This window comes from Poecilia reticulata, linkage group LG13 (genome assembly GCF_000633615.1).
Source record: "Poecilia reticulata strain Guanapo linkage group LG13, Guppy_female_1.0+MT, whole genome shotgun sequence".
Lineage (NCBI taxonomy): Eukaryota > Metazoa > Chordata > Actinopteri > Cyprinodontiformes > Poeciliidae > Poecilia > Poecilia reticulata.
The window spans coordinates 30983038-31004950 of record NC_024343.1 but is presented as its reverse complement, the minus strand read 5'-3'; the positions used below and the strand labels follow the sequence as shown (position 1 = coordinate 31004950).

Here is a 21913-nt window from a genome sequence, read left to right as displayed (position 1 = left end):
ATTTAAGTTTATCTTTGTTTTTGGTGTATTTCACAAAAGTTTTATGTTTTTTTAGCATTCTAAAATCTGACCTTTGAATGTCTTCAGTCAGAGGCTTCTTCAGATTCGCTGTATTACAGACTGCTATCTATCTAACTATCTAACCCTGAATCTGATTTAATACGAGCTACATTTAATCTGCCTTTGGGATCAATAAAGTAATTTTGAATTTGTCTTGCTTAGAGATTGTTTTATGTGCAGAAAACTTTATAAATCCTTTTTTTTTTCAGACCCATAGTTTGTTTACTCATCCAGGCACTAAAAGTTAAAAATAAGAGCTGCAGTTTCAGCTGTTTTCTTCTGACTGTGTGAGATTTAGCGGAAGCGTCGCTGAGTTTTAGGTGAACGCCTGTAACCGGTTCCTGGGCGAGTCGAGTTTGAAAGCAGACGCAGGAATGTGAAACCAGATAAAGTTAGCAGGAACAGGACAGGGTGTGTTGACACGCCCAGATCAAGATGTGCTGACGTCACTCTGCTCATGTAACGGGAATCATTTCTGAAAGTCACAACAATTTCACCATTTCTTCACTGTCGGAAGTTACAGACATTTGGATCCATTTGGTGCCGAAATAAAGTCTAATATGTGAAGCAGCTTCGTAATTTAATTATCTGGTTGGTAGCTTTGATTAGGCATTGATCAAAATGGCAGTAAAAACAGATATTAGCTATGAAACTTATTCCATTCATTATACTGACTATAGTTTACATAAATTAAGATTTAAAGGATTTGATGTTGAGCAGGAAGTTTTTATTCCTGCAATATGTGAAACTAATTTGTTCAAACAAGCCCATGTTTTAAAAATGATAAATAAAGATTATTTTTAATATGAAGTCAAGATGGTTTATTAATAAGACAGGTTTTCATAATAAAACAAAAAAACAAACAGGAAATGTTAATTTATGTTCAAAAATGATGTTAATAAACCTCCATGTTCCTGGTTTTAGTGAGGAAGCAGCAGCAGCATCCCGACTGATTTTCAGTGTGATTAAATATAAACACATGGATGAGTTTCTATAGATCCTGCTGAGACATTAATCCTCTAACCCTGGAAATGTTCTTCAGGTGATAGAAGGCTGACTTTGTAACCGTCTTTATGTGTCTCTGAAGGTTCAGACGCAGATTTCGGGCCTGGTTTCTAATTTCCAGCTGAAATAAATGAAGCTGTTCATTCAGTTATAGCTCGTTCATCTTTAAGTCCAAATATAATAACTCCAGATTATAAATTAACGTTGTGTAATAATGCAAATTAGAAAATAACTGCCAAGATTAAAAGACCAAAGTGTTTCCTAATCCACATGTTGAACAATTTCATTGTTTTGTTGTGACAGCAGTTGGTTATGCTCTGTGTTTTCTTTGTTTTGAATGTATCCATTTCAATGTTTGATTTCTGTTGCTACTGTTCGTGCTATTATCTGGTTATTTATTTTGTTGATCCATGTCCCTTTTTGTTAGTCTGTAATGTTTGTTGTATATACACTAATTGGTGAATAAAAAATGAATTTCTTCCTTTTATACTTTCTTTTTACAGTCATAAACAAGTAGTTTCTTCTTAACCTGTTGCATATTTTCTGAATGCTTACACATATTTATGAATAATCATAAACTCCTGTTTTTTGTTTGGAAATTGTTGTATATTGTTTTTTGAAGATCTTACTTCACATCCTGTTTCCATCGATGGTGGTTCCAGTTTGGCCTCTAAAGCCTTTATAAAACCAATTTAAGTTTTATTTCAGTCATAACCTTATTCTATGAAACTGTGGGTATATAAAATTATAAATCAGGTATAAAATGCCCCATAATTGGTACAAAACCAGATACGTGGAAATATGTTTTGTCTTAAAGTAGTTTGGAATATGTGCTCAGAGATTTGTTTCTGTTCTCACAAATATAAAGTCTAATTTCTCATACAGCAAACTGATCAGATTAAATCTGATCAAATCAGATCTTTGGTACCGAGTGACATTTATTCACTGTGAAGTTAAGGTCTTTGAAACACAACTGAAACACAACTGAAACACAAAAAGTGTGCAATGTTGGCAGAGACTTGACAGGAGACCGAAAAGGCTCCGGTTCTGGTCCGGACTGTAAAACTGGTTTAACTGGGCTGGAAAAAGCCTGACGAGTTTGAACAGTTGCGTGTTTTTACATACTTTCACTGCACAGAAGTTCCCCCCCCTAGACACGTTTTAACACTTCCTCCAAGAAAGAAAAAGTGTCTCGGCTGTTACTCATGAATATAGTTTTAGATATGCGTTATTACTTGGTAGATTTTAGAAAGTGTAATGTTTACGTAATTTCTCTGTGAGAATCAAAGAAACACTTTTGAATTGTGAAATTTGTGTGGTTGGACTGCAAAAAACACAAAATCCTTCACAGTAATTTTTTGGTTTAGTTTCTAGAGCAAATATTTTAGTACGCGTCGTTACCTAGCAACCCCAGCCCGTTGCCTAGCAACCCCGTTCTAGTTATTTCACTTATATGACATTTTCCCCATGTTATACGTGAAACAATTTGCCAATTCATTAATAAATCAATATTACTAAATTACTGACTTAAAACAAGCTCCGATCTGCTGCTGAAAAGTTACTTGTGATTTAGTTTTTACTTATTTTAAGTGGACTAAGATATCTGCACTCGAAACAAGACCGTAAATACTTTTGTGTTTCTGGAGGTTTGTAACCAAAAGGGAATCTTTTGACCAAGAAATGATCTCTGACAACAGTAATAATACGATAACCACATTTTATTACAAAGGTATAAGGTTGAAAAACACAATTCAATAAGTGATTATTACAAAAAACCCCAATGGAAACGTTTAAAATAGATAGAATACTATACAATAAATTCACAATGTATCACTGGTCTCTTGCACAAAGTCAATCGTTAGTCTTAATGGTCATAAACCAGTTCAGACTTCACATTCAGAGATCACAACGCTCTTCTAGGACTGTAACTCACAACCACATCTTTCTTCTTTAAGAAGGTCTTCAGCTAAGGATTCCCAGATTTCTTTCAAGAATCCAGCCTCTCTGAATCATTCTTTCAGAGAGACACATGGAAGGTATTTTGCTTCCAAATGTCAATAATTTACAGTTTTTCTCAGCTTTCAGACGTACGCCCGGCTGCTGGCTACGGATCTGGCCATAGATTTGGCGACGGATGTGGGTCCCTGGCTGTACTTCATGGGTCCCTGGCTGTACCTCATGGGATACTCTGGGGCCTCGTATTTGGGAGGACAGGAGCTGCACAGCAGCGCCCCTCCCAGGATGAGCAGCGCCGCCGTGGCCCAGCCGATGTAGAGCGCGGCGCCCAGCTCCCGCCGCTGGGCGTTGGTCATGATCGGGTTGTAGAAGTCCCTGATGATGGTGTTGGCGGACCAGCACACGGGGACCAACACCAGAACCCCAGCGCAGATGAACATCACCCCGGACGCGATGGCCACCCTGACTTTGGCGCGTGGCTCCTCAACGAAGTTGGTGCACTTCCCTCCGGCGACGCCCAGGATGATTCCCATGGCGGAGACGATGATGGCGACGACCACCAGCGCCCGGGCGGCCTGCAGGTCCTGCGGCAGCGCCAGCAGCGAGTCGTAGATCTTGCACTGCATCTGGCCGGTGCTCTGCATCACGCAGTTCATCCACAAGCCTTCCCAGATGATCTGCGCCGTCACGATGTTGGCGCCGATGAAGGCCGTGACCTTCCACATGGGCAGGGCGCAGGTGACGATGGTCCCGATGGAGCCGATGACGGCCAGGACGAAACCCAGCATCTGTCGTCCCATTGACACCATGATGGAGTTTGAGTTGGAGCAGAACCGAGCGGAGAAGACAAACGAGTTGAAAGGTCGGCCGGTTGAACAGCTTAATGCCAGCGCTTTCCAAGCCCAGTTGGTTTTAAGGACGTCTGGCTTGAAGGCGGAGCCAGAGCAGCTTCACCTCGGATCTGAACCAGTTTGTGTGGAGATTTACCAGTCTGACCAGATTTTTCACATTATTTTTTTTGCGGCTGAGGCATAGTTTCGACAAGATGGATGACCTTATGCAGATGACGATCAGCATTCCTGATTTAAACAACAACAAACAACGCTGGTTGGGTTTTGGACGGACTGGGACGTCGCCTCCATGAACTGGTTTCAGGTTTTTAAAATAGAGAGTTTCACCGGATGTGTGTTTATTTCCATTTAGGGAGTCTCTTCCTGGTTTTACTACATATATTATTTAAGAAACTGTCACTAAGTTAAACACTTTAAATAGATTTATATGTTAAAATGATTTTCCACTTGAAGTTAATAAAAGAAACTTGACATTTATAATTATAATATTGCATCAGAACAATATAAATGACATTTTATAATACAGAAACATGGATGCGTAACTTAATCTGACAAGCCTCATCTAGACATATATTCTAATTTATTAAATATGACTTCATTTACTTTAATCCTCTTGAATAAACTGTAATCAATTAAAATGTAGAAGATGTCATGAAATACCAAAGACAATTCCTAATGAACAAGATGTATTTATGTTAAAAATAAAAATTTAAACTGACTTTAAACATTTTTTACATTTTTACAAATATGTTTAAAATAATTTATTAGGCCGTTTGACAACTTCTTATGATTGCAGACAAACTTTTTTTGTGTCTCCAATCCTATTTTGGAAAGCACACACACACATAAACACACACACACAATATCTCAAAATGAAAAAATATCAGTTATTTTTTTATATATGGAATATATATAGACGTAAAATCTATGTGTCTATATTGGGCACAAATATAAACTATTAGATTGGATTTTACTTGCAAAACTAAAAAGTTATCATTTTTTTATTTAAGATAAAGAAAAAAATGATCTTAAATAAATTTTACAAAAAATTTATTTAAGATAAAATTATATATTTATATTTATATAGATAAATAAATGTATCTATATATAGGGGGAAAATAAGAAAAAAATAAAAATGAGTAAAATTTATACTGTTAGAATTTAACTGAAAAAAGTCAATTAATAAAAAAATTATAAAAGTTCTTATATAAAAGTATTTTAATAAAATGTGTTTTGAGTGTATTGATTTCTTTACTTATCTACATAAGTAAAGATTATTATTCTTAATTTAGTCAGTTTGAGTCCTCCATAATTATAATGTGACTTAAAAATAAACTCCCATCTTTTTTCTTTTATTATTATTATTGTATAAAATGACTCCAAAAACAGAAAAATGTAAAAAGACTCAATCATTTTATTGAAGCAGTTTTTCTGGGAAACAATGAATCACCGCAACTCAGAAAGTTGGAAAATAAATGCAACCACAGTTGTTTCCTTAGAAAAGTGATGCATGAGTTACACAGGTAAGAGGGAACAACATTCCTCCAGAATCAGAGCTATTGAAGTACTTTTACGTCACATTTTGCTGGATTACAAAGCATCTTTTAAAAATACAGTGTCTGTTGAGATGCAGTTTTATGATACAGTGCAAACCAAAGTTTCAGTTTCTGACGTACGGCTGAGCAGAGTACGCGGATGGAGCTGCGTAGGGTTTGGCGGGGACGTAGCTCCCGGTGTATGTCCCGGTGTACGGCTGGTTGGACGGCGCCGCGTACACTGGACCGTACGCCGCCGTGTTCGGGCGCCCGTAGGTGTACACCGGCGGCCTGTAGGCTGGATAATAGGGCTTGCTGGGAGGACAGGACGTGGCCAAGATGATCCCTCCGATCAGAAGCAACACCGCCGAACACCAACCGATGAAAATAGAAGCTCCAATTTCCCTTTTCTGCGTCTCGATGGTCAAGACGCTCTGGAAGTCCGAGACGCTGATGGCCGCCGACCAGCAGACGGGGACCAGGATCAAGATGGCTGCCAGGATCAAGAGACACCCGCTGATGATCACCACATTGGCGTTGCTGGAGTCCTTCTTCAGGCAGCTGGTGCACTTGGCTCCAACGAAGGAGATGATGAAGCCGATGAAGCCAAAGATCAGGGAGATGATGACCAGCGCGCGGGCGGCCTGCAGGTCCTGCGACAGCCGCATCAACGACTCGTTGAGTTTGCACTGCATCTGACCCGTACTCTGCATCACGCAGTTCATCCACAGCCCGTCCCAGATCACCTGGCCCGTCACGATGTTGGCGCCGATGTAGGTGGTCACTCGCCACATGGGGACGCCGCAGCAGACGGCGGCCAGGACCAGGCCTGCGAAGCTGATGACCTGGGCTGCCACTTCCTTGCCAATCCTCCCCATGGTGAAGAGGCTTCGTCCGCGGCAGGAGTGAGTCGGTTCTCGGAGACGCAGCTCTCTCACCAGCTGTTTGTCACAGAATGGGAAGGAGGAGGTGCTGTCCTGTTGTCAGGTGAGTTCCTCTGGACAAACAAGATTCCTTCTCATGCAGGTAGAGGAGTGGCAGCTACTTTAAAGGTGAAACATTATGCTTCCTTGAACAGGTTAAGTTAGGTCTGTAGAATATATAAAACATGTTCATTACAGTTTTTGTAATAAATATTACAAAATATGTAATGATCAGTCTCATTTCAGTAGATGAAATGAAATTCCAGTTTCCTCATGTCACTTAAAGAAGTATTGTTTTCCAGGCACATTCTTGTCATTTCATAACACAATCAAGTAACTATTTTAACTTAAGTTGTTATAAAAATGCTATATGTATAAAATATGAATTGAAAGAAATTTTATCTCCTAATTTAACACCTTGAAATTGGGCCACTGTCTCTTTAAAATCTCCTGCTGCTCCTGAAGCTCCGCCTTCAGGAAGTGATCACAACATGGCTCCTCCATTAACCCTTTAACAACATTTTTGCCAGTGTTGCTCTGAAAAGTAGCTCCTATAATCAGCTCAGCAGCTCCACCAGGTGTTTGCTAATTGCTGCTGGCTAGTCTGAAGGAGCTGAGTGGGGGAGGAGCTGCTCTGCGGGGCAGAAGCTCAGAAACTTGGAAACTGCAGCTCTGAGGATGAGCTGCGCCTCGAAGGCGGGGCTTGGTCCACTCTGACGTTTTGCTCAGTTGAATGGTTGCCATGGAGATTGAAGAATTTCTCAAACATGCATGAAATAATTACAGCAACACTCCAGTTGGAATAACACAATGTAAGCTAAAWAAATAAATAAATAGATGAGTTTATGCAATGCTGTTCCTGTAAATCCAAATAAGCTGCTTGCCACACACTCCAAGTTTACACTCACAAATAAAACTGGCTGCAAACAGATGCGCAATTATACATAATTGAAAAGCAGAAGTGGCGCCTCCTACGCAACCAACAAGACTGCAGCAAGTTGGTAAGTCAACAACAAAACACTGGTCTCTTCCAGCAGCCATTGTACAAACCCAAAAGGTCTAATCCAACTCACACATTTTTTATCATTACATTTAGTCATCCCTGATGCTGACCAAATGTATTTAAACTTTTGAATTTGAGGGAAGTTACAAAAAATAATCTCACTTCTCTTCAAGTTTCACAGCATTTAACAAATATAAACACATTTGGTAATCCCAACTAGCCTAAAACAGAAAACGTTTGGTGTGATTTGACTTCAGACAGTGCAAAAAACAAAAACCTGTCTTTTTATCCAGTGTACGTAAACATCTGGTTTCAACTGTAACGCTCCCGTTGACAAATAATACCTTCTTTCTCACTGTCTGAGTTTAAATCAAAGTAAATTAGTCATTTTTTGCTCAGTTAGGGTTTCCAGAATTATTTCCACTTGCTAAATGGATATATTTATCTTTTAAATGATGGTTCTTGGGTCAGACAATGTGGATAACCGTCTAGAGGCCTCTCACAATAGTTAACTGACCCATTGCTCCAGGCTGAGCTGTTGCAACTGGGCCAGGTTTGTAAACACACACACACACACACACACACACACGCACGCACGCACACACACACACACACGCACGCACACACACACGCACGCACACACACACACACACACACGCACGCACGCACACACACACACACACGCACGCACACACACACACACACACGCGCACACGCACACACACACACACACGCACGCACACACACACACACACGCGCACACGCACACACACACACACACACACACACACACACACACACACACACGCACGCACGCACGGTAATGGTTTCCAATAGCAGAGCTACTCCAACACAATCTGTAAAACAGAGAGAAAAATGTATCCAAACTAAAAAAAAAAGGCCCAAAGTTAAGTGCAGTAAGATTTAATAAATTCCATAAATTAAAATAGTATTAAAATGTTTGCGGCTCAGTATTCACGGCTTATTCTGCAGAAGGTGATTCCCGAATTGTTTATGGATTTTTCAGTAGAGCAAATCTATAATATTTGAAAGAAAATGCAGATTTGGAAGCTGAAAGGCGACTTGATGCGCCATTGGCTGGCGTTTGCAAAGCAGCCAATCCAGGAGCTGCATTTATTTTCCTTGGTACTGATTGGTTGAGAGCAAAAGTAAGGAAGCCAACCGTCTTTAGACGTTATATTCTGTAGTTATGGCTTCTAATGTGCGTATTAGATATTTTAACCATTAAAAAGGAAGTTATGAGAGTTTTTAGAGCAGATTTCAAGTTTTTGTGGATTTTAAGTATTTGTGAGCAGCTAACAATATCAGCATTTATACATTAATGATGTTTTCAATCCTTTCTTCTGTTAATTATGACAATTTCTGTTCACACTTAATAAAAACTCCACATTTAAGGATAAAAACATATAGAAAACCAATAAAAACCTTCAAAATGTTTTATTAATTAGAGTTATGTTTAATACCAGTTTAAAGGTTGCTATTTTTAAGCTACTTTCACTCTGAGGTTCATCAAAACATAAACTATAATTTACTTAACAGGACAGTTTGGTGGAGGATGAATACAATACTCATCCAAATATGGTCAGGTCAGCACAGAACTGATTCCCCAAATATAAAATTAACCGATTTAAATTCATCATCTAGGTTCTTTGAGCTGAATATTGAGAGTTTAACTAGATGGATTTTGTTTTTTCCTGCATCACAAACAAAACAACAGAGAGAATCTGAACTGTGTTTTCTGATAAGTGTATTTTATGACGCAGCATCATCGGAAAATAAAAACAAACATTTGAGGAGAGAAAATCTGTCCTGAAACTGGGAGTTTAAGGTGCGGCACTGACAGAAAACAACCTGTGATCAACTCCGTCTGCATCGAAAGCTTTCCTGAAGAAAAAACGTCCCGTGACTGAAACCTTTGTAAACACAAAACCAACCAGACACGCCTCGGTCACATGACGCTGCGCCTACAAGTTCGTCACCTGGAAAATATGACAAAACAATCTCATCATCATTTCGTTTCTGTTTTAAAGCACAGAAACAAGAAAACTCAAATGTTTAACTAAAGTTCAGAAAAGTTTTTTTTTAATTCATATTGAGGTTTTAAACTCTAAAAAGTGTTAAAACGGACGTATCGCCCCAAATTTTCCAACCAGGAAATAAACTGAAAGAATTTTCGAGTACTTGCGTAGTATTTTATTTAACTTTAACGTAATAATCCAGTTTTAACAGAGTTTATTTACATTACAAACACAAAAACAAGTAAAGTTACATGAGTATATGGAGAACAAAAAGAACTTAAAAGTAAAAGAAAAAGCGTTACGCATTTATTTACACATAGATGTGTCTGTTATTAGGGTCAATTTCTTTAAAAATACAAATCATCACAATAACATTTAATAATTAATAAAATCTCTTACAATGTTAGAAAGGAATTAAATATTCATCTCTTGGATTACAAACAGATTGTTTCCAAAGTGATCATTATGAAAGAAAGCCTGTTTAAGTTTAGCTAAACCTAACATTTACCACAGTTATTTATCATTTACTCCTTTGGTTTCACAATCACACCTCCTCATAAAACCGACCAAAAGCTGAGAATTTGAACAGTATCTACACTTTGCGTGGATCCATCAGTATGATCAATACGAGCCGACATGTCAGCTGTGTTGAGCCTTCGTGTCCGTGTTAGGAGGGAAACTTTATACGTATTCTCTGGATGTGGAAGCGGTCTTCACTGGGGTGAATCTGGGTTTGGAAACGTAGTTCTGGTCTTCCTCACCGGCGGGGCAATTCCAGCAAAGTAGCCCCCCTCCCATCAGGTACAAGGCAGAAGCTGCCCAGCCGATGTACAGCGACGCTCCCAACTCGTATTGAGGCGTTCCAATCATCATCATGTTGTAGAACCTGTTGATGACGGAGTTGGCGGACCAGGAGACGGGAATGAGGCACAGCAGCCCGGCGAGGATGAACAGAACTCCAGAAACGATGCAGATCTTCGACTTGGATCGCTCGTCCTCAATGCAGTTGGTGCACTTTCCCCCAGCGATGGCCATGAACACCCCCAAGATCCCCAACAAGACGGAGACGACGATCATGGCGCGGGCCGCCTGCAGGTCCTGCTCCAGCGCCAGCATGGAGTCGTAGACCTTGCACTGCATCTGGCCCGTGCTCTGCACCACGCAGCTCATCCACAAGCCCTCCCAGATGGTCTGAGCCGTGATGATGTTGGCGCCCACGAAGGCTGACACCCTCCACATGGGCAGCCCGCACACCACGATGTCCAGCAGCCAGCCGATCGTGGCTATGACTATGCCGGTGATCTGAATGCCCTGGGAAACCATCTTCCTGCCTTGCTGCGACACGCCAAACTCAACGAGAAAACAGAGGAAATGTCGCAGGCTGGACTGTAAAGGTTCTTATGTGAGCAGAAACATGAGGGTAGCCGATACCACCAACCTCAGCAGCTATTGGCTGGGAAGTGTTTGTACACAAACACAACAAGGTGTCCTTAATGCAGTGCTGACCTGCAAGTTTCAAGGTGAGCAATCAGTAAAACACCTAAAACTAATGTGACCAGCGCTGGGAACCTCATTGAAGGAAAAGTTTGATCACTTATAACAGTGTCTTAACCTTTTTTGAGGTACCGAACCCACCAGTTTCATATGAGCATTCACTAAACCCTTCTGCAGCGACAAATAAAATATATAAATAAAAACGAGATCAAATATTCGAAATAAAATATTTGATCGAACCCAGGTTAAGAACCACAGACTTATTACAATATACCCCTTCAATGTGGGCCCTATCTCCCTGGGCAAAAAGCTACTCACTGATGATGGCTAGCATTGGTTTCAGCTGTTGTCAACATAACGCACAAAATCTTAAATGTTTGTGTGACACATAAAGCAAAAGGGACGCAACGATTTGCTACTAATTATCAACACTATGACAGCTAGATAACAAGATCAGGAAAAGGGTTTAAATGATGGAAAAATAGCGAGAGAGAGAGAGAGAGAGGGAAGTAAGTCTGATGCTAGCTTGACTATGACGATCTTAACATGTAGATGTGATGTGGAATTCAGTGTGTTTGGTTCAGTTACAAAATAAGGAAGAAGGCCATCCACACAGCTAACGTCAGTGTTACTGCAGCAGCCTGGCTGTAATGGATGGCAAGTAAAAGAATCGTCTTTTTGCCCTCCAGCGTTGTGAGCATGTGACATTTCCAGATGTAAACAATAACATGTAAGAGGTCCTTATGCACAGTAATTGTTGCAGATGAAATATTATAAGTCCTTGAAGAGATTAGGATAAGTCTATGGAACGTATTTAAAATCACACTTGTTCACACAATAAATTGTTAAACAAAAAAAACATCCCAGGCCAACATTTCCTGTAAATTTGAGCACATAAGGTTTCCTTGTGGGGCTCCTCAAGGCTCCCATCTTGGTGCCCTTTAATTTCACAGTTGTAGTCCATCTCACAACAAAGACTACAACAAAACCAAAAGTTTGCATACATTTCTCTCTGTCTGAAGTTAAATCAGACCCAATTTCTCTCGTTTAAGATCAGTTATATCACAATAATGAGAGAATATGACAAATTTATTTATGAATATCTTTAAAATCCAAAGTTTACATAAAGAATGATTAGTGCCTCTTTACCAATGAGGTAAAGATGAGATTATGGACATATTTAAAGGCCACTCCTGCAACACGATGCTTTCTGGTTTGACAACTTCTGATTTGAATAAATAAATCTCTCACTATTGTTGCATTTAGCAAATGGAAATATTTTTTTTGTAATTCTGACTGACCTGAAACAGAACAGGTTTGGTCTGATTTAATTTCAGACGATGAGAAAAATCAAGGTGTGTATATTTATTCAGCTTTTTCAAATCTCGACGTCTATGCTGATGACACACAATGTTATATTTTTGTGTCACCAATTTACATTTTGTTTCTATTCTCCTGCTTCTTTTAATTATATTTTACTGCTTATCTTTTAATTTGCTTCTTATATTTAGATTTTTCATGTAGTTTTCAGTAAATTTGATCCCCTTTCTCTTAAAAGGAGTTTTTATTACCTAAAACATGAGTAGTGGTTAAATACAATCCCTGCTTTTCCTGATTTTAAGATGCACGTTTCGCATATTTTAAATTTGTGAAAAAACAACCCCTAAACTTGTGGAGTTATCTCCTAAATTATTATTATATTTAATCAATATTTCAAATTCATGGAAAATAAAAGCACCAAAGTTCAGATTTAAGAAAAAAATCTATAAACATGGATCCTTAAAGGAAAGAAAGTGCTAAAACTGATCAGTTTCTAACATTTATCAGTGGAAAAAAAGAGTATTAAAGCTTTTCACATATATTTTTTACTTAAGCTGACGTGTTGCTGCTGCTACTTTTTGAATTAGTCCCTTCTATATTAACTATAAAATCAACCTCATTTTTAAATGGGTCGATTTTATAAATGCTTAAATTGGCTAAATTAAGAATCTGAATGAGAAGATAATTTTTCTTCCTCTACCAGTGAGGGGCAGTGTTGCACAGCTGTTTTCCCACACAGCTCAGTAACATCCTTTCAAAGATATTACAAATTTATGTCTGTATTTTTAAGAAAAAAAACTCCTGATTTATAATAGTATGTCCTCAAACGTTGAAATTCTCCAAGTGCTCATATTTTAAAGTCATATTTTGGACAAAGTGCCTAAAGAAAGCTTCAAACTGAGAAAATGTTTTAAATGGTTAAATACTGAACAGCAGAATTACAACACAGCTAGGTCATGAACTGACACATGTAGTGTAATTATGGAGAATCCATTTTGTTTCTGCCTCACAAAGAAGGACAGAATTCATCAAATCCCATGAAACCAGCTGCAGTTTTCACATCATTTGTAGGGAAGTTTCGGTAAAGTATTTTGTCTAAGGGAACATTTGCATAAAACGGTTGGCTGGAGTCAAACCCTCAACTTCCCAGCTGAAAACAAAGCTACTCCTCCCAGAAAGCCACACCTACCCAACACTTGCTGGCTTGAAAAAAAATCTAGAAAAAAAAACCTTTTATGAAGCGTATTCTTGGAGATTAGCTTAATAAAGAGTAATGCTACACAAAGCAGCGTATGTAGATCTGCTTTTATTGGAAACGGATTAGGAAAAATCTAAGAAACTTACCCCGAAAAGTGTTTGATCAGCTCAGAGGGGCACTACGCTGCAGAAACACAAAATCACACCAAGTGTTTTTGTCTAGTTTCTAAAGCGGATAATTTAAATTTACGTGAAATAAGACAAAACTAACTTACAAGTAACTTTTCAGAAAGATATGAGCCTGTTTTAAGTGAACAATTGCTTAGTATTGATGAAGAGTTCAATAGGGTAGATTATTCCACTTTATTCACAATCAACGGGCACAGCGCCGTTACCTAGCAACCCCTGCCAAGACTTGCCCGTTACCTAGCAACGCAGTTCTAGTTGGACTGCCAGTTGGACTGGAAGTTTTTTATGAATATTAAGGATTTCTTAGCTTAAAACAAGCTCTGATTTCTTTCTGAAAAGTTAGTCGTAGGTTCGTTTTGCCTTATTTCATGTGTACAAGAAAATAGTTTAAAACTACTTGGTGAGATGTTGTTTCTGGAGTGCAGTTTGTCTTAGGCTTTTCATTTCTGAACAAAAATGAATAAAACAGATTGCTTAATCTTAGTATTAATAACAAAAAAAATCTTTATTTACAGGTCAGACAGAAACCACTATGAAGTGAATAATTCAAACAGTAAGAAAAATATGAAATGAATAAAAACAAATGAAATGCATTTTAAAAAACACAACACTATGAATTAAGGTAATACAAGAAAGGTTGTTCCCAGGTATGTGTCGTCATTTTCTTTCCTGCTTTCTGGTGACAGTTAATCGGGCGTGGCCGCCGTCTCGTCCTCACAATGAAACAAATCAGACTGAATCCTGGACACAACCAAAGTCCAAAACACTTTTTCCCCCCAGAAATGAATCAGAGTCTCTTCTTTATGTCTTGGAGCTCTCAGACGTAGTCCTTGGGAGCGGAGGATCGAGGGGGGGCTGAGTACTTGGCGGTGTAGTTGTCTTTGGGAGGGCAGTTGGCGCAGAGAAGTCCACCGCCCAGAATGAGGAGGGCGGAGGCCCCCCAACCGATGAAGAGCGATGCTCCAAGCTCCATTTTCTGCGAGTTGTTTACAAATGGGCTGTAGAACTCGTTTATGATGCTGCTAGCCGTCCAGCAGACGGGAATGATGCACAGAAGGCCAGAAATGATGAACATGACTCCAGCTGTGATGCACACCTTGGTTTTGGCGCTCTCGTCCTCGATGCAGTTGGTGCATTTCCCCCCGGCGACGGCAAGTAGGATTGCTAAGATGCCGACGAGGATGGAGATGATGGTGAGGGCGCGGGCCGCCTGGAGGTCCCGCTCCAGCGCCAGCATGGAGTCGTAGACCTTGCACTGCATCTGGCCTGTGCTCTGCACCACGCACTCCATCCAGATGCCCTTCCAGATGGTCTGAGACGTGACGATGTTGGAGCCGACGAAGGCCGTCACTCTCCACTGGGGGAGAGCGCAGGTGATAATGGCCCCGATCCAGCCAATGATGCCGAGGGCAATGCCCAAGATCTGTAGTCCTGCTGATGCCATGCCGTCTCACGAGGAAAAACGTCCAAACGTTTCGTCTGCTTTGTCTTTGTTGGCAAGTCTCGCTTGAGAGATCCCCAAGAGTAAATGTTTGTCAAGGGTGGAAGTGGGTCTCTTATACACGCCGGGGCAGGAGGGGCTTGTCACATGCTCACGCTGTGACGTACAAACACACACACTCCCCTTGTCCAAGCATGTCTCATCCCGTCAGGTTTTTGTCCTTTTCAGGGTAATCAAAACAGCTGAAAATGCAACAACGTGACTCATTTTTTGGCTGCTATGAAACGTTCAAATCAAAGAAACAAGGAAAGAAACAGACACATCTAAATTATTATTTGCTTGTTTTGCTGAAACGTAGGAAAATCCTTCAGGTTTTAAATAAAAAGACTCTTTTTTTGTTTACTTTAAGGTAAATCAATGTAATTCCAGAGATTTATCTCAAACTCCAGAACAAGAGTTCTGGAGATTCTGTCTTTTTGTCATTTATGACGCATTTCAGAGCTGATTTATTTTTATAAAGAGGAAGTTACTTGTAAGATATTTTTGTCTATTGTCTAAATTAAGGAACTAGTGACTATATAAAAGTTCAGACCTCTTATTAAAATGTTATTTGTAAGTTTGTTTTGTCTTATTTCAAGTGTATTAAGATATTTGTGCTAGAAATTAGACCAAAAATACTGGGTAATATTTTATGTTTTTGCAGTGTATTTGTAAGAAAATCCTTCAGATTTGAAAAGACTCAATGACAAAGTTTCTCAAAGATTTTATTTTAAAAGTAATTTATCTCAAATTCCAGAACAAGATCCTGTTTTATGTTTCTTTTATGTCATTTAACAGCTAATTTATTTTTATATAAAGGAAAAAAAAAAATCTTCAGATGCGTTTTCTTAACCTCAGACTGAGTTTCTTTCACCTACACAACAGGAAGTTTCCTCTGTTAAACCTCTGGGTCGTTTGAAAAGTGACTTATAAATGACGCCAAGCTAATCATTCACAAGTCCTCAAGAAGACGTGCCAACAGTTCTTAAAGTTTATTACGTAGCAATCACCAACTTCAGTGCATAAATTTACCCCCTTTTACTCCTTTACCACTAAACAAAATCCAGTGCAACAGTAAAACAGTGTCAAAGATTCTCAACGTAAAACCGTGAATCTGATTTTTTTATTTACGTTTCATGCTGATTTGAATGGTTTACACAACATTTGGCAAGATTACAAAAATCAAAACTGCCTGTTTTTATTATTTTTGTTACTTCATGAGTCTAAATGCAGAAAAAAAGCAGAAAATGTTTTGATTCTCAGTTAAAAAGCTGCTTTGTTTGACGGTAAACAGAAAATGTAGATCTGGGGGATCTTATTACTTACCATGAATATAAAATAACTTTTTTCAACCACAAAGAAAGACGTCAAGCGCATTAAAAAGAAGTAAACAAGCATTGGTATCAATAAGGTTAAATAATAATTTAGGAGATAACTCCACAAGTTTAGGGGTTGTTTTTTATCTCTTTAGCAAAAAAAACAATAAAAGGAGAAAGGCCGACTTTTAGATAAAAATGAAACTCCTCCAGCAATGCGTTCATCTTTTAACCTTGCCTTTTCACAGCTGAAGTCCATCAACATTACCTTCAGTTGTTTTAGATGTATATATGCCAAAACAAAACATTGAATTAAAAAAAAAAGCAAAATGAAGGCTTGATTTGGATTTAGTCAGGTTTTTTCTTTCCTTCTTTGTCATTTTTGTGCAGCCTTTTTCTCCGAGGTCGTCATAAACGGTAAACATCCAGGAAATACATTCCTTCAAAACTAAAAAAAGCTTTAAAAATACCACGATTTTAACAACTAAACCAGAAGTTATCATCTCTAATTTTTCATAGAAATCTGATTTAGATTTATGACCAAACTATCTTTAACTCAAAAGCTTTCAAAAATACCAGATTCATTCTGAAAAAGTCCAAAACAAACAAGACGTACGATGGAATTACAGTTTCTGCACTGCAAAAACACAAAACCTTACCAAGTATTTTCTTCTATAAATATCTTGGTTCACTTGAAATAAGACAAAACCAATTTACAGGTAACAATTACTGGCTTGTTTTAAGTCAATAAATCCTTAATATTGATGAAAAAATAATAGTTTGCAGATTATTTTACTTTGAATGTGGAAAAAACATCTTGTTATAAGTCTGAAAATCTACTTTTTATCAATATTAAGGAATTATTTACTTAAAACTAGCTGTTATATTTTGATGAAAAGTTACTTGTAAGTTTTGTCTTATTTCAAGTGTACTTAGATATTTTCTCTAGGAAATAAACCAAAAACATTTGGTAACATTTTGTGTTTTTTTGCAATGTTGCCATCTGACATTTAAAACAATGTTTCCAACTTTTATTTTCTATATTCTGGTAACCGAGAAGAAAATGTAAAGGAAATCAGCTGACCTTGTTGCGACGCCAGGCGTTAGCGGATGAACGGCGAGGAGCGGCTCGTCTTCAGATGGCAACGCGCTCTACAGTCCAGATCAATGATTTTACTACCAATCGTTTTTCCACCGCAATGGGAACACATCGGTTGGGAAACGACTGGAAAATGGAAAGCAAAATCTCTTTAGATTTTCTGCAGCAACTAGAAAAAAAGGGAACAGCGATAGGGGGACTGAGGGCGGTAGGGAAATGAATGGACGCTGTGTTTAAGCTGCTCTTAGGGATATAATCCTCCGTTTTATCTGAGGTGGGATCAGATAAAGGGACCGGAGCCGGGCCGTGGAGATCAGGTTCTGGGGGGACGCAAGAATTTCTGCAATTAAGATGCCGAGGACAGACTCTTTCAGGACGAGATCAGCCTGAAATCACTGCAAAAACTAGAGTTGGACACAATCAACTAAAGTTGAAATCAACTAAAGTCAACTTAAACATCATGTATATGCATCCAATTCAAATCAATAGTTATATATTGTTGGTTTAATAACGATACAAACTTCAGTTATTACAGCTAGAAACTACTGAAATCTGTCTCTGAACCTTCAGAGACACAAAAAGATAGTTACAAAATCAGCCTTCTGTCGCCTGAAGAACATTCCCAGGACGTAAGAAACTCAGATTAACTTCCAGAAAACTGCAAAACAGCCGAAACACTGGCATCTAAATCAAGACTAAAAACTCTTGATACTCAAGCGTTTTCTTTGATTAACAATAACTGGAACATTGATCAACATATTTGATGTGTAGTGATTATTTTGGTGATGGCGTTTGACAAAACGTAATGTTCATATATTGTCGTGACTGAGTGATGTTTTTATGGTGTGAAGTTGTTAGGTCTAAACCTTACATTTGTTCATCAACTCTGGAATAAAGAGACACAGACAAAGATGAGCAATATACTTGCAAGGAGAGTGCTCGGAAACTGTTTCAGTCACAATCTCCAACTACACTCTAAAACAGTTCCGCTCTCACAAGCTTTTTATTTAGTTCAGGAAACGCCCTAGTTACATGCTATCTCAACTGCTAAAGGGAGAGAAGAAACCAGGTGAGATAATTTGATCAGTTCTTGCAGTCAAGTGAACATCCTGTTCCAGGAAGACAAAAGTATCACAAAGGTGCAATGCACCAGCTGCAGCTGCAACAGTTTATGCAGAAACAAAACTCCTCTTACAAGCGTCTGAAAAGAAAAAAGGTGTCAGACATATAGGTTATAGTAGCCCACAACTTGAGCTGAACTTTTCCACTCAACCAATGTCTCATAGCTGAACTTTTAAACTTTAAACAGACATTTGACAAAAGATAATATTTACATTTAAGAATAATTATTCTAACAGAAGTACTTTGAACTGCTTGTTGCTGGAACGTTCTTCACAAATAAACTTGATTTTAATCATGTTCAACACTACAGACTGGTTTCTTTAGCAATTAAACAGGAGAAAGTACAGCAGGGAAGTTCAAACTTTTTGTCACCAAGACCAAAATTGTAGACTGGAAAAAAAGTCGATTCCTGCCAAAACTTCAGACATTTTGTGATTAATCTCAGAAATTTGGAACTTTCTCAGAAAATGTTCAAAATAAAAATTCCAACATTTTCTCCTAGAAAATGTATGATTACTCTAAAAATGTTTTTTTTTTTTAGCACATGTCCTTATTTTTTCTAGAAAATTATAATTTTTTTACAATGGGCCCTAATACACCGTAGTGGATTTTGCACAAAAAACATCTAGTTTTCCGCTGCACAGTGGTGCAGTTGGTAGAGCTGTTGTCTTGCAGCAAGAAGGTTCTGGGTTCGATTCCCGGTCTTTCTGCATGGAGTCTCCATGTTCTCCCTGTGCATGGTGGGTTTTCTCCAGGTACTCCGGTTTCCTCCCACAGTCCAAAAACATGACTGTCAGGTTAATTGATTTCTCTAAATTGCCCCTAGGTGTGAGTGTGTGTGGTTGTTTGTCCTGTGTGTATCTGTGACAGACTGGCGACCTGTCCAGGGTGACCCCGCCTCTCGCCCGAAACGTTAGCTGGAGAGGAACCAGCAACCCTCCCAACCCTACTGAGGGACAAGGGTGTAAGAAAATGGATGGAACATCTAGTTTTCCGGGTTTTCTGGGGGCTTCAGTGAATACATTTATTTTCAGTAATAAGAACAGGATTCAGGTCACTTTCTTTCAAAATGCTCGCTGTATTTAGCCGAGTTTAAGAAAGAACAAGAGCCGATTTTGGTGCAGCTTTTCAGTAAAAGTCTGTGGATAAACAAATACTTTATGTTGTACGTAACATTTTCCTGTATAATAGTTTTTATCCTGATGACAAATTAAAAGTCTCCATCTGCCTTTACAGGTCAAATTTGTATCTTTTTTGAACAGCTAGGGGAGGCCGCAAAAAATCAGTCCAAGGGCCACAAATGGCCCCCCGGCCACAGTTTGGACACACATGAAGCATAGAAATGCCTGAAATATGTAGCCATTTAAAATCCACAAGTTTGAAAAAGATAAGAACAGTTAAAGAACTTGTTGAGCAAAATTACAAGAATGTGGGACATTGGTAATTTAGTCCAGAAATACTACTTTGGGTCACACACTGTAAAAAAAGATTTTAAAACAATTAAATAATTTCAGAGGGGCACGGATTTGTCCAGAGGAAAAATAATAAAAATACCATTCATCTTGTTTAGCCAATTATTCATCACAAAGCAGGCTGATTAACTGTTGAAACTAAAAAAAAGCAAAATGCAACACTGCATGTTTCTGCAGCAACTGCTGATAAGTTTGACTTCAGCGTCGTGAGAAAATTCCAGAGGGAGAAGAAACAAGTACCAACAGGAAAACCGAACCCAGAGCTGCTAGTCGCTGCAACTCAGCCCAACACTTCATCCAGCCTGGGTCGGGCTTCACTCTCTGATCACAAACAATAAAAAGAATAGTTTGCATATTCAGTCATTAGGGAACAAAACTGGCAAAGTGCTTTCAGGAACGATGTTTAACTCCGAGCAGCTTCCATTGATCCGGAGGGGGAAGGAAGTGATGGTGGCCTGTGTGACGCGTCGGCACGTCTCAGCGTTGCTCAGCACGAGTCACAGTTTCAGTGGCTATTTATAAAAACTTTATTGAGTCATGAATGTGGAGCGTGACATAAACCTCCTGATTCACATTGTTTCCACAGAAAACCTTATGATCAATACATTATTACAGCTGGATTACCGGTATAATCCAGCTGTAACATGTAAAATAAAATGCTGTAAAACTTTTTTTCCATATATTAAATTATATTTCATACTGCAAAGAAACATTTAATCCTACCAGGTATTTTTATGGAAGAGGATTAGGAAGAGGAACAAGAACTCTGACTTTAATCTCAGAAATCTGAGATTAAAGGATTCTGAAATTTAAAGAAGAGATCCTTTAATTTCTTTGTAAAATTAAATAATTCTGACTTTAATCTCAGGGTTCTGAGATTAAAGACTCAGAACCCTGAGACTTTAAACCCTGATTAAACCCTGACTTTAATCTCAGGGTTCTGAGATTAAAGTCACTTTGCAGCAAAATATGGGACTTCGTTTTAAGTTAATAATTACTTAATATTGGTGAAAAATGACTAGTTCCACTGGTAAATTAATTATAGCAAGACATTTTGCCATGTCAAAAGTGAAATAATCTAATTCTTTTTCATGGATATTTTTACATTTTTGATTTAGAACAAGCTCCTATTTCTTACTTACAATTAACTTTTCAGTAGGATGTAGGTGTCAGGATACGTTTAGATGGTGGACGCAAATGCAGAAACGCAGAGAGAAATGAAAACGTTTCATGAAAAAAGAAGGACAAACTTACAAGGAGCACAGGGAGCCAGAGCAGAGCAAAAACACAAATCCAAGGGGAAAAAATCCAGCAGTGAAAAAACGTGGAAAATAATGGGGTACAACAGGAGGAACCAGCAAAGAATGTGAGCAGGAGAGGGGTTTAAATACTGCGAGGGACAAAAAACCCGAGGAGCTAACGGGTCACAGGTGTGAGGGGAGAGAGAGAGAAAATGGCACAGGGGGCGAGGGAGAACACACAAGAGGCCATGAGATTAATTTAAAACCATCGAACAAATAACCATAATTAAACAAGAGAACCCTGGAATAACTAGAGCAGTGGTTCTTAACCTTTTTTGAGGTACCGAACCCCCCAGTTGCATATGCGCATTCACCGAACCCTTCTTATTCCAACCCCCCTCCCCGATACATAAAATACTTTGCGGTATTCTGATTTAGTAATGTAATTATATTAGCTGTGTTACCACCCCACACCACTAGAGGCAGTACCAACCCCGAAAAGATGCAACTAAGGATCAGATTTAGACTATAGAATTTGGTAAAAACGGTGAGCTTTGCTGAAGTAAATAAAGACACAAGTTCAAATCCATGCTGAGAGTGGAGCTCCTTCA

The 21913-nt window shown here is 38.7% G+C and overlaps 5 protein-coding genes across 7 annotated transcripts in view; all 5 read right to left on the bottom strand.

Moving 5' to 3' along the window:
* The window catches only part of cldnj (claudin j), a 43881-nt gene that overhangs the window by 6797 nt on the left and 15171 nt on the right, over positions 1 to 21913 (bottom strand). Inside the window, exon 2 of one of the 3 annotated variants that reach the window (XM_008426549.2) lies at positions 17453 to 17593. The exons of the other annotated variants lie outside the window; for them this stretch is intronic. The gene's annotated coding sequence lies outside the window, so the exon portion shown is untranslated. The remainder of the gene's footprint in view (positions 1 to 17452; positions 17594 to 21913) is intronic. 3 annotated transcript variants of the gene reach the window in all.
* Positions 2766 to 3991, bottom strand: LOC103475128 (claudin-4-like). The gene has a single exon (XM_008426542.2). The coding sequence runs from the start codon at positions 3828 to 3830 to the stop codon at positions 3147 to 3149; it is 684 nt and encodes a 227-aa protein (XP_008424764.1). The 5' UTR covers positions 3831 to 3991; the 3' UTR covers positions 2766 to 3146.
* On the bottom strand, positions 5267 to 6444 carry cldnf (claudin f). The gene has a single exon (XM_008426543.2). It carries the CDS (start codon positions 6283 to 6285, stop codon positions 5533 to 5535), a length of 753 nt encoding a protein of 250 aa, XP_008424765.1. The 5' UTR covers positions 6286 to 6444; the 3' UTR covers positions 5267 to 5532.
* Positions 9533 to 12459, bottom strand: LOC103475130 (claudin-4-like). Its single transcript, XM_008426544.2, has one exon. The coding sequence runs from the start codon at positions 10693 to 10695 to the stop codon at positions 10054 to 10056; it is 642 nt and encodes a 213-aa protein (XP_008424766.1). The 5' UTR covers positions 10696 to 12459; the 3' UTR covers positions 9533 to 10053.
* Positions 14047 to 15113, bottom strand: LOC103475131 (claudin-4-like). Its single transcript, XM_008426545.2, has one exon. The coding sequence runs from the start codon at positions 15014 to 15016 to the stop codon at positions 14390 to 14392; it is 627 nt and encodes a 208-aa protein (XP_008424767.1). The 5' UTR covers positions 15017 to 15113; the 3' UTR covers positions 14047 to 14389.

Bases quoted from the DNA above. Each gene is read 5' to 3' on its own strand.
- LOC103475128 (XM_008426542.2), bottom strand. From the start codon at position 3,830: ATGGTGTCAATGGGACGACAGATGCTGGGTTTCGTCCTGGCCGTCATC.
- cldnf (XM_008426543.2), bottom strand. From the start codon at position 6,285: ATGGGGAGGATTGGCAAGGAAGTGGCAGCCCAGGTCATCAGCTTCGCA.
- LOC103475130 (XM_008426544.2), bottom strand. From the start codon at position 10,695: ATGGTTTCCCAGGGCATTCAGATCACCGGCATAGTCATAGCCACGATC.
- LOC103475131 (XM_008426545.2), bottom strand. From the start codon at position 15,016: ATGGCATCAGCAGGACTACAGATCTTGGGCATTGCCCTCGGCATCATT.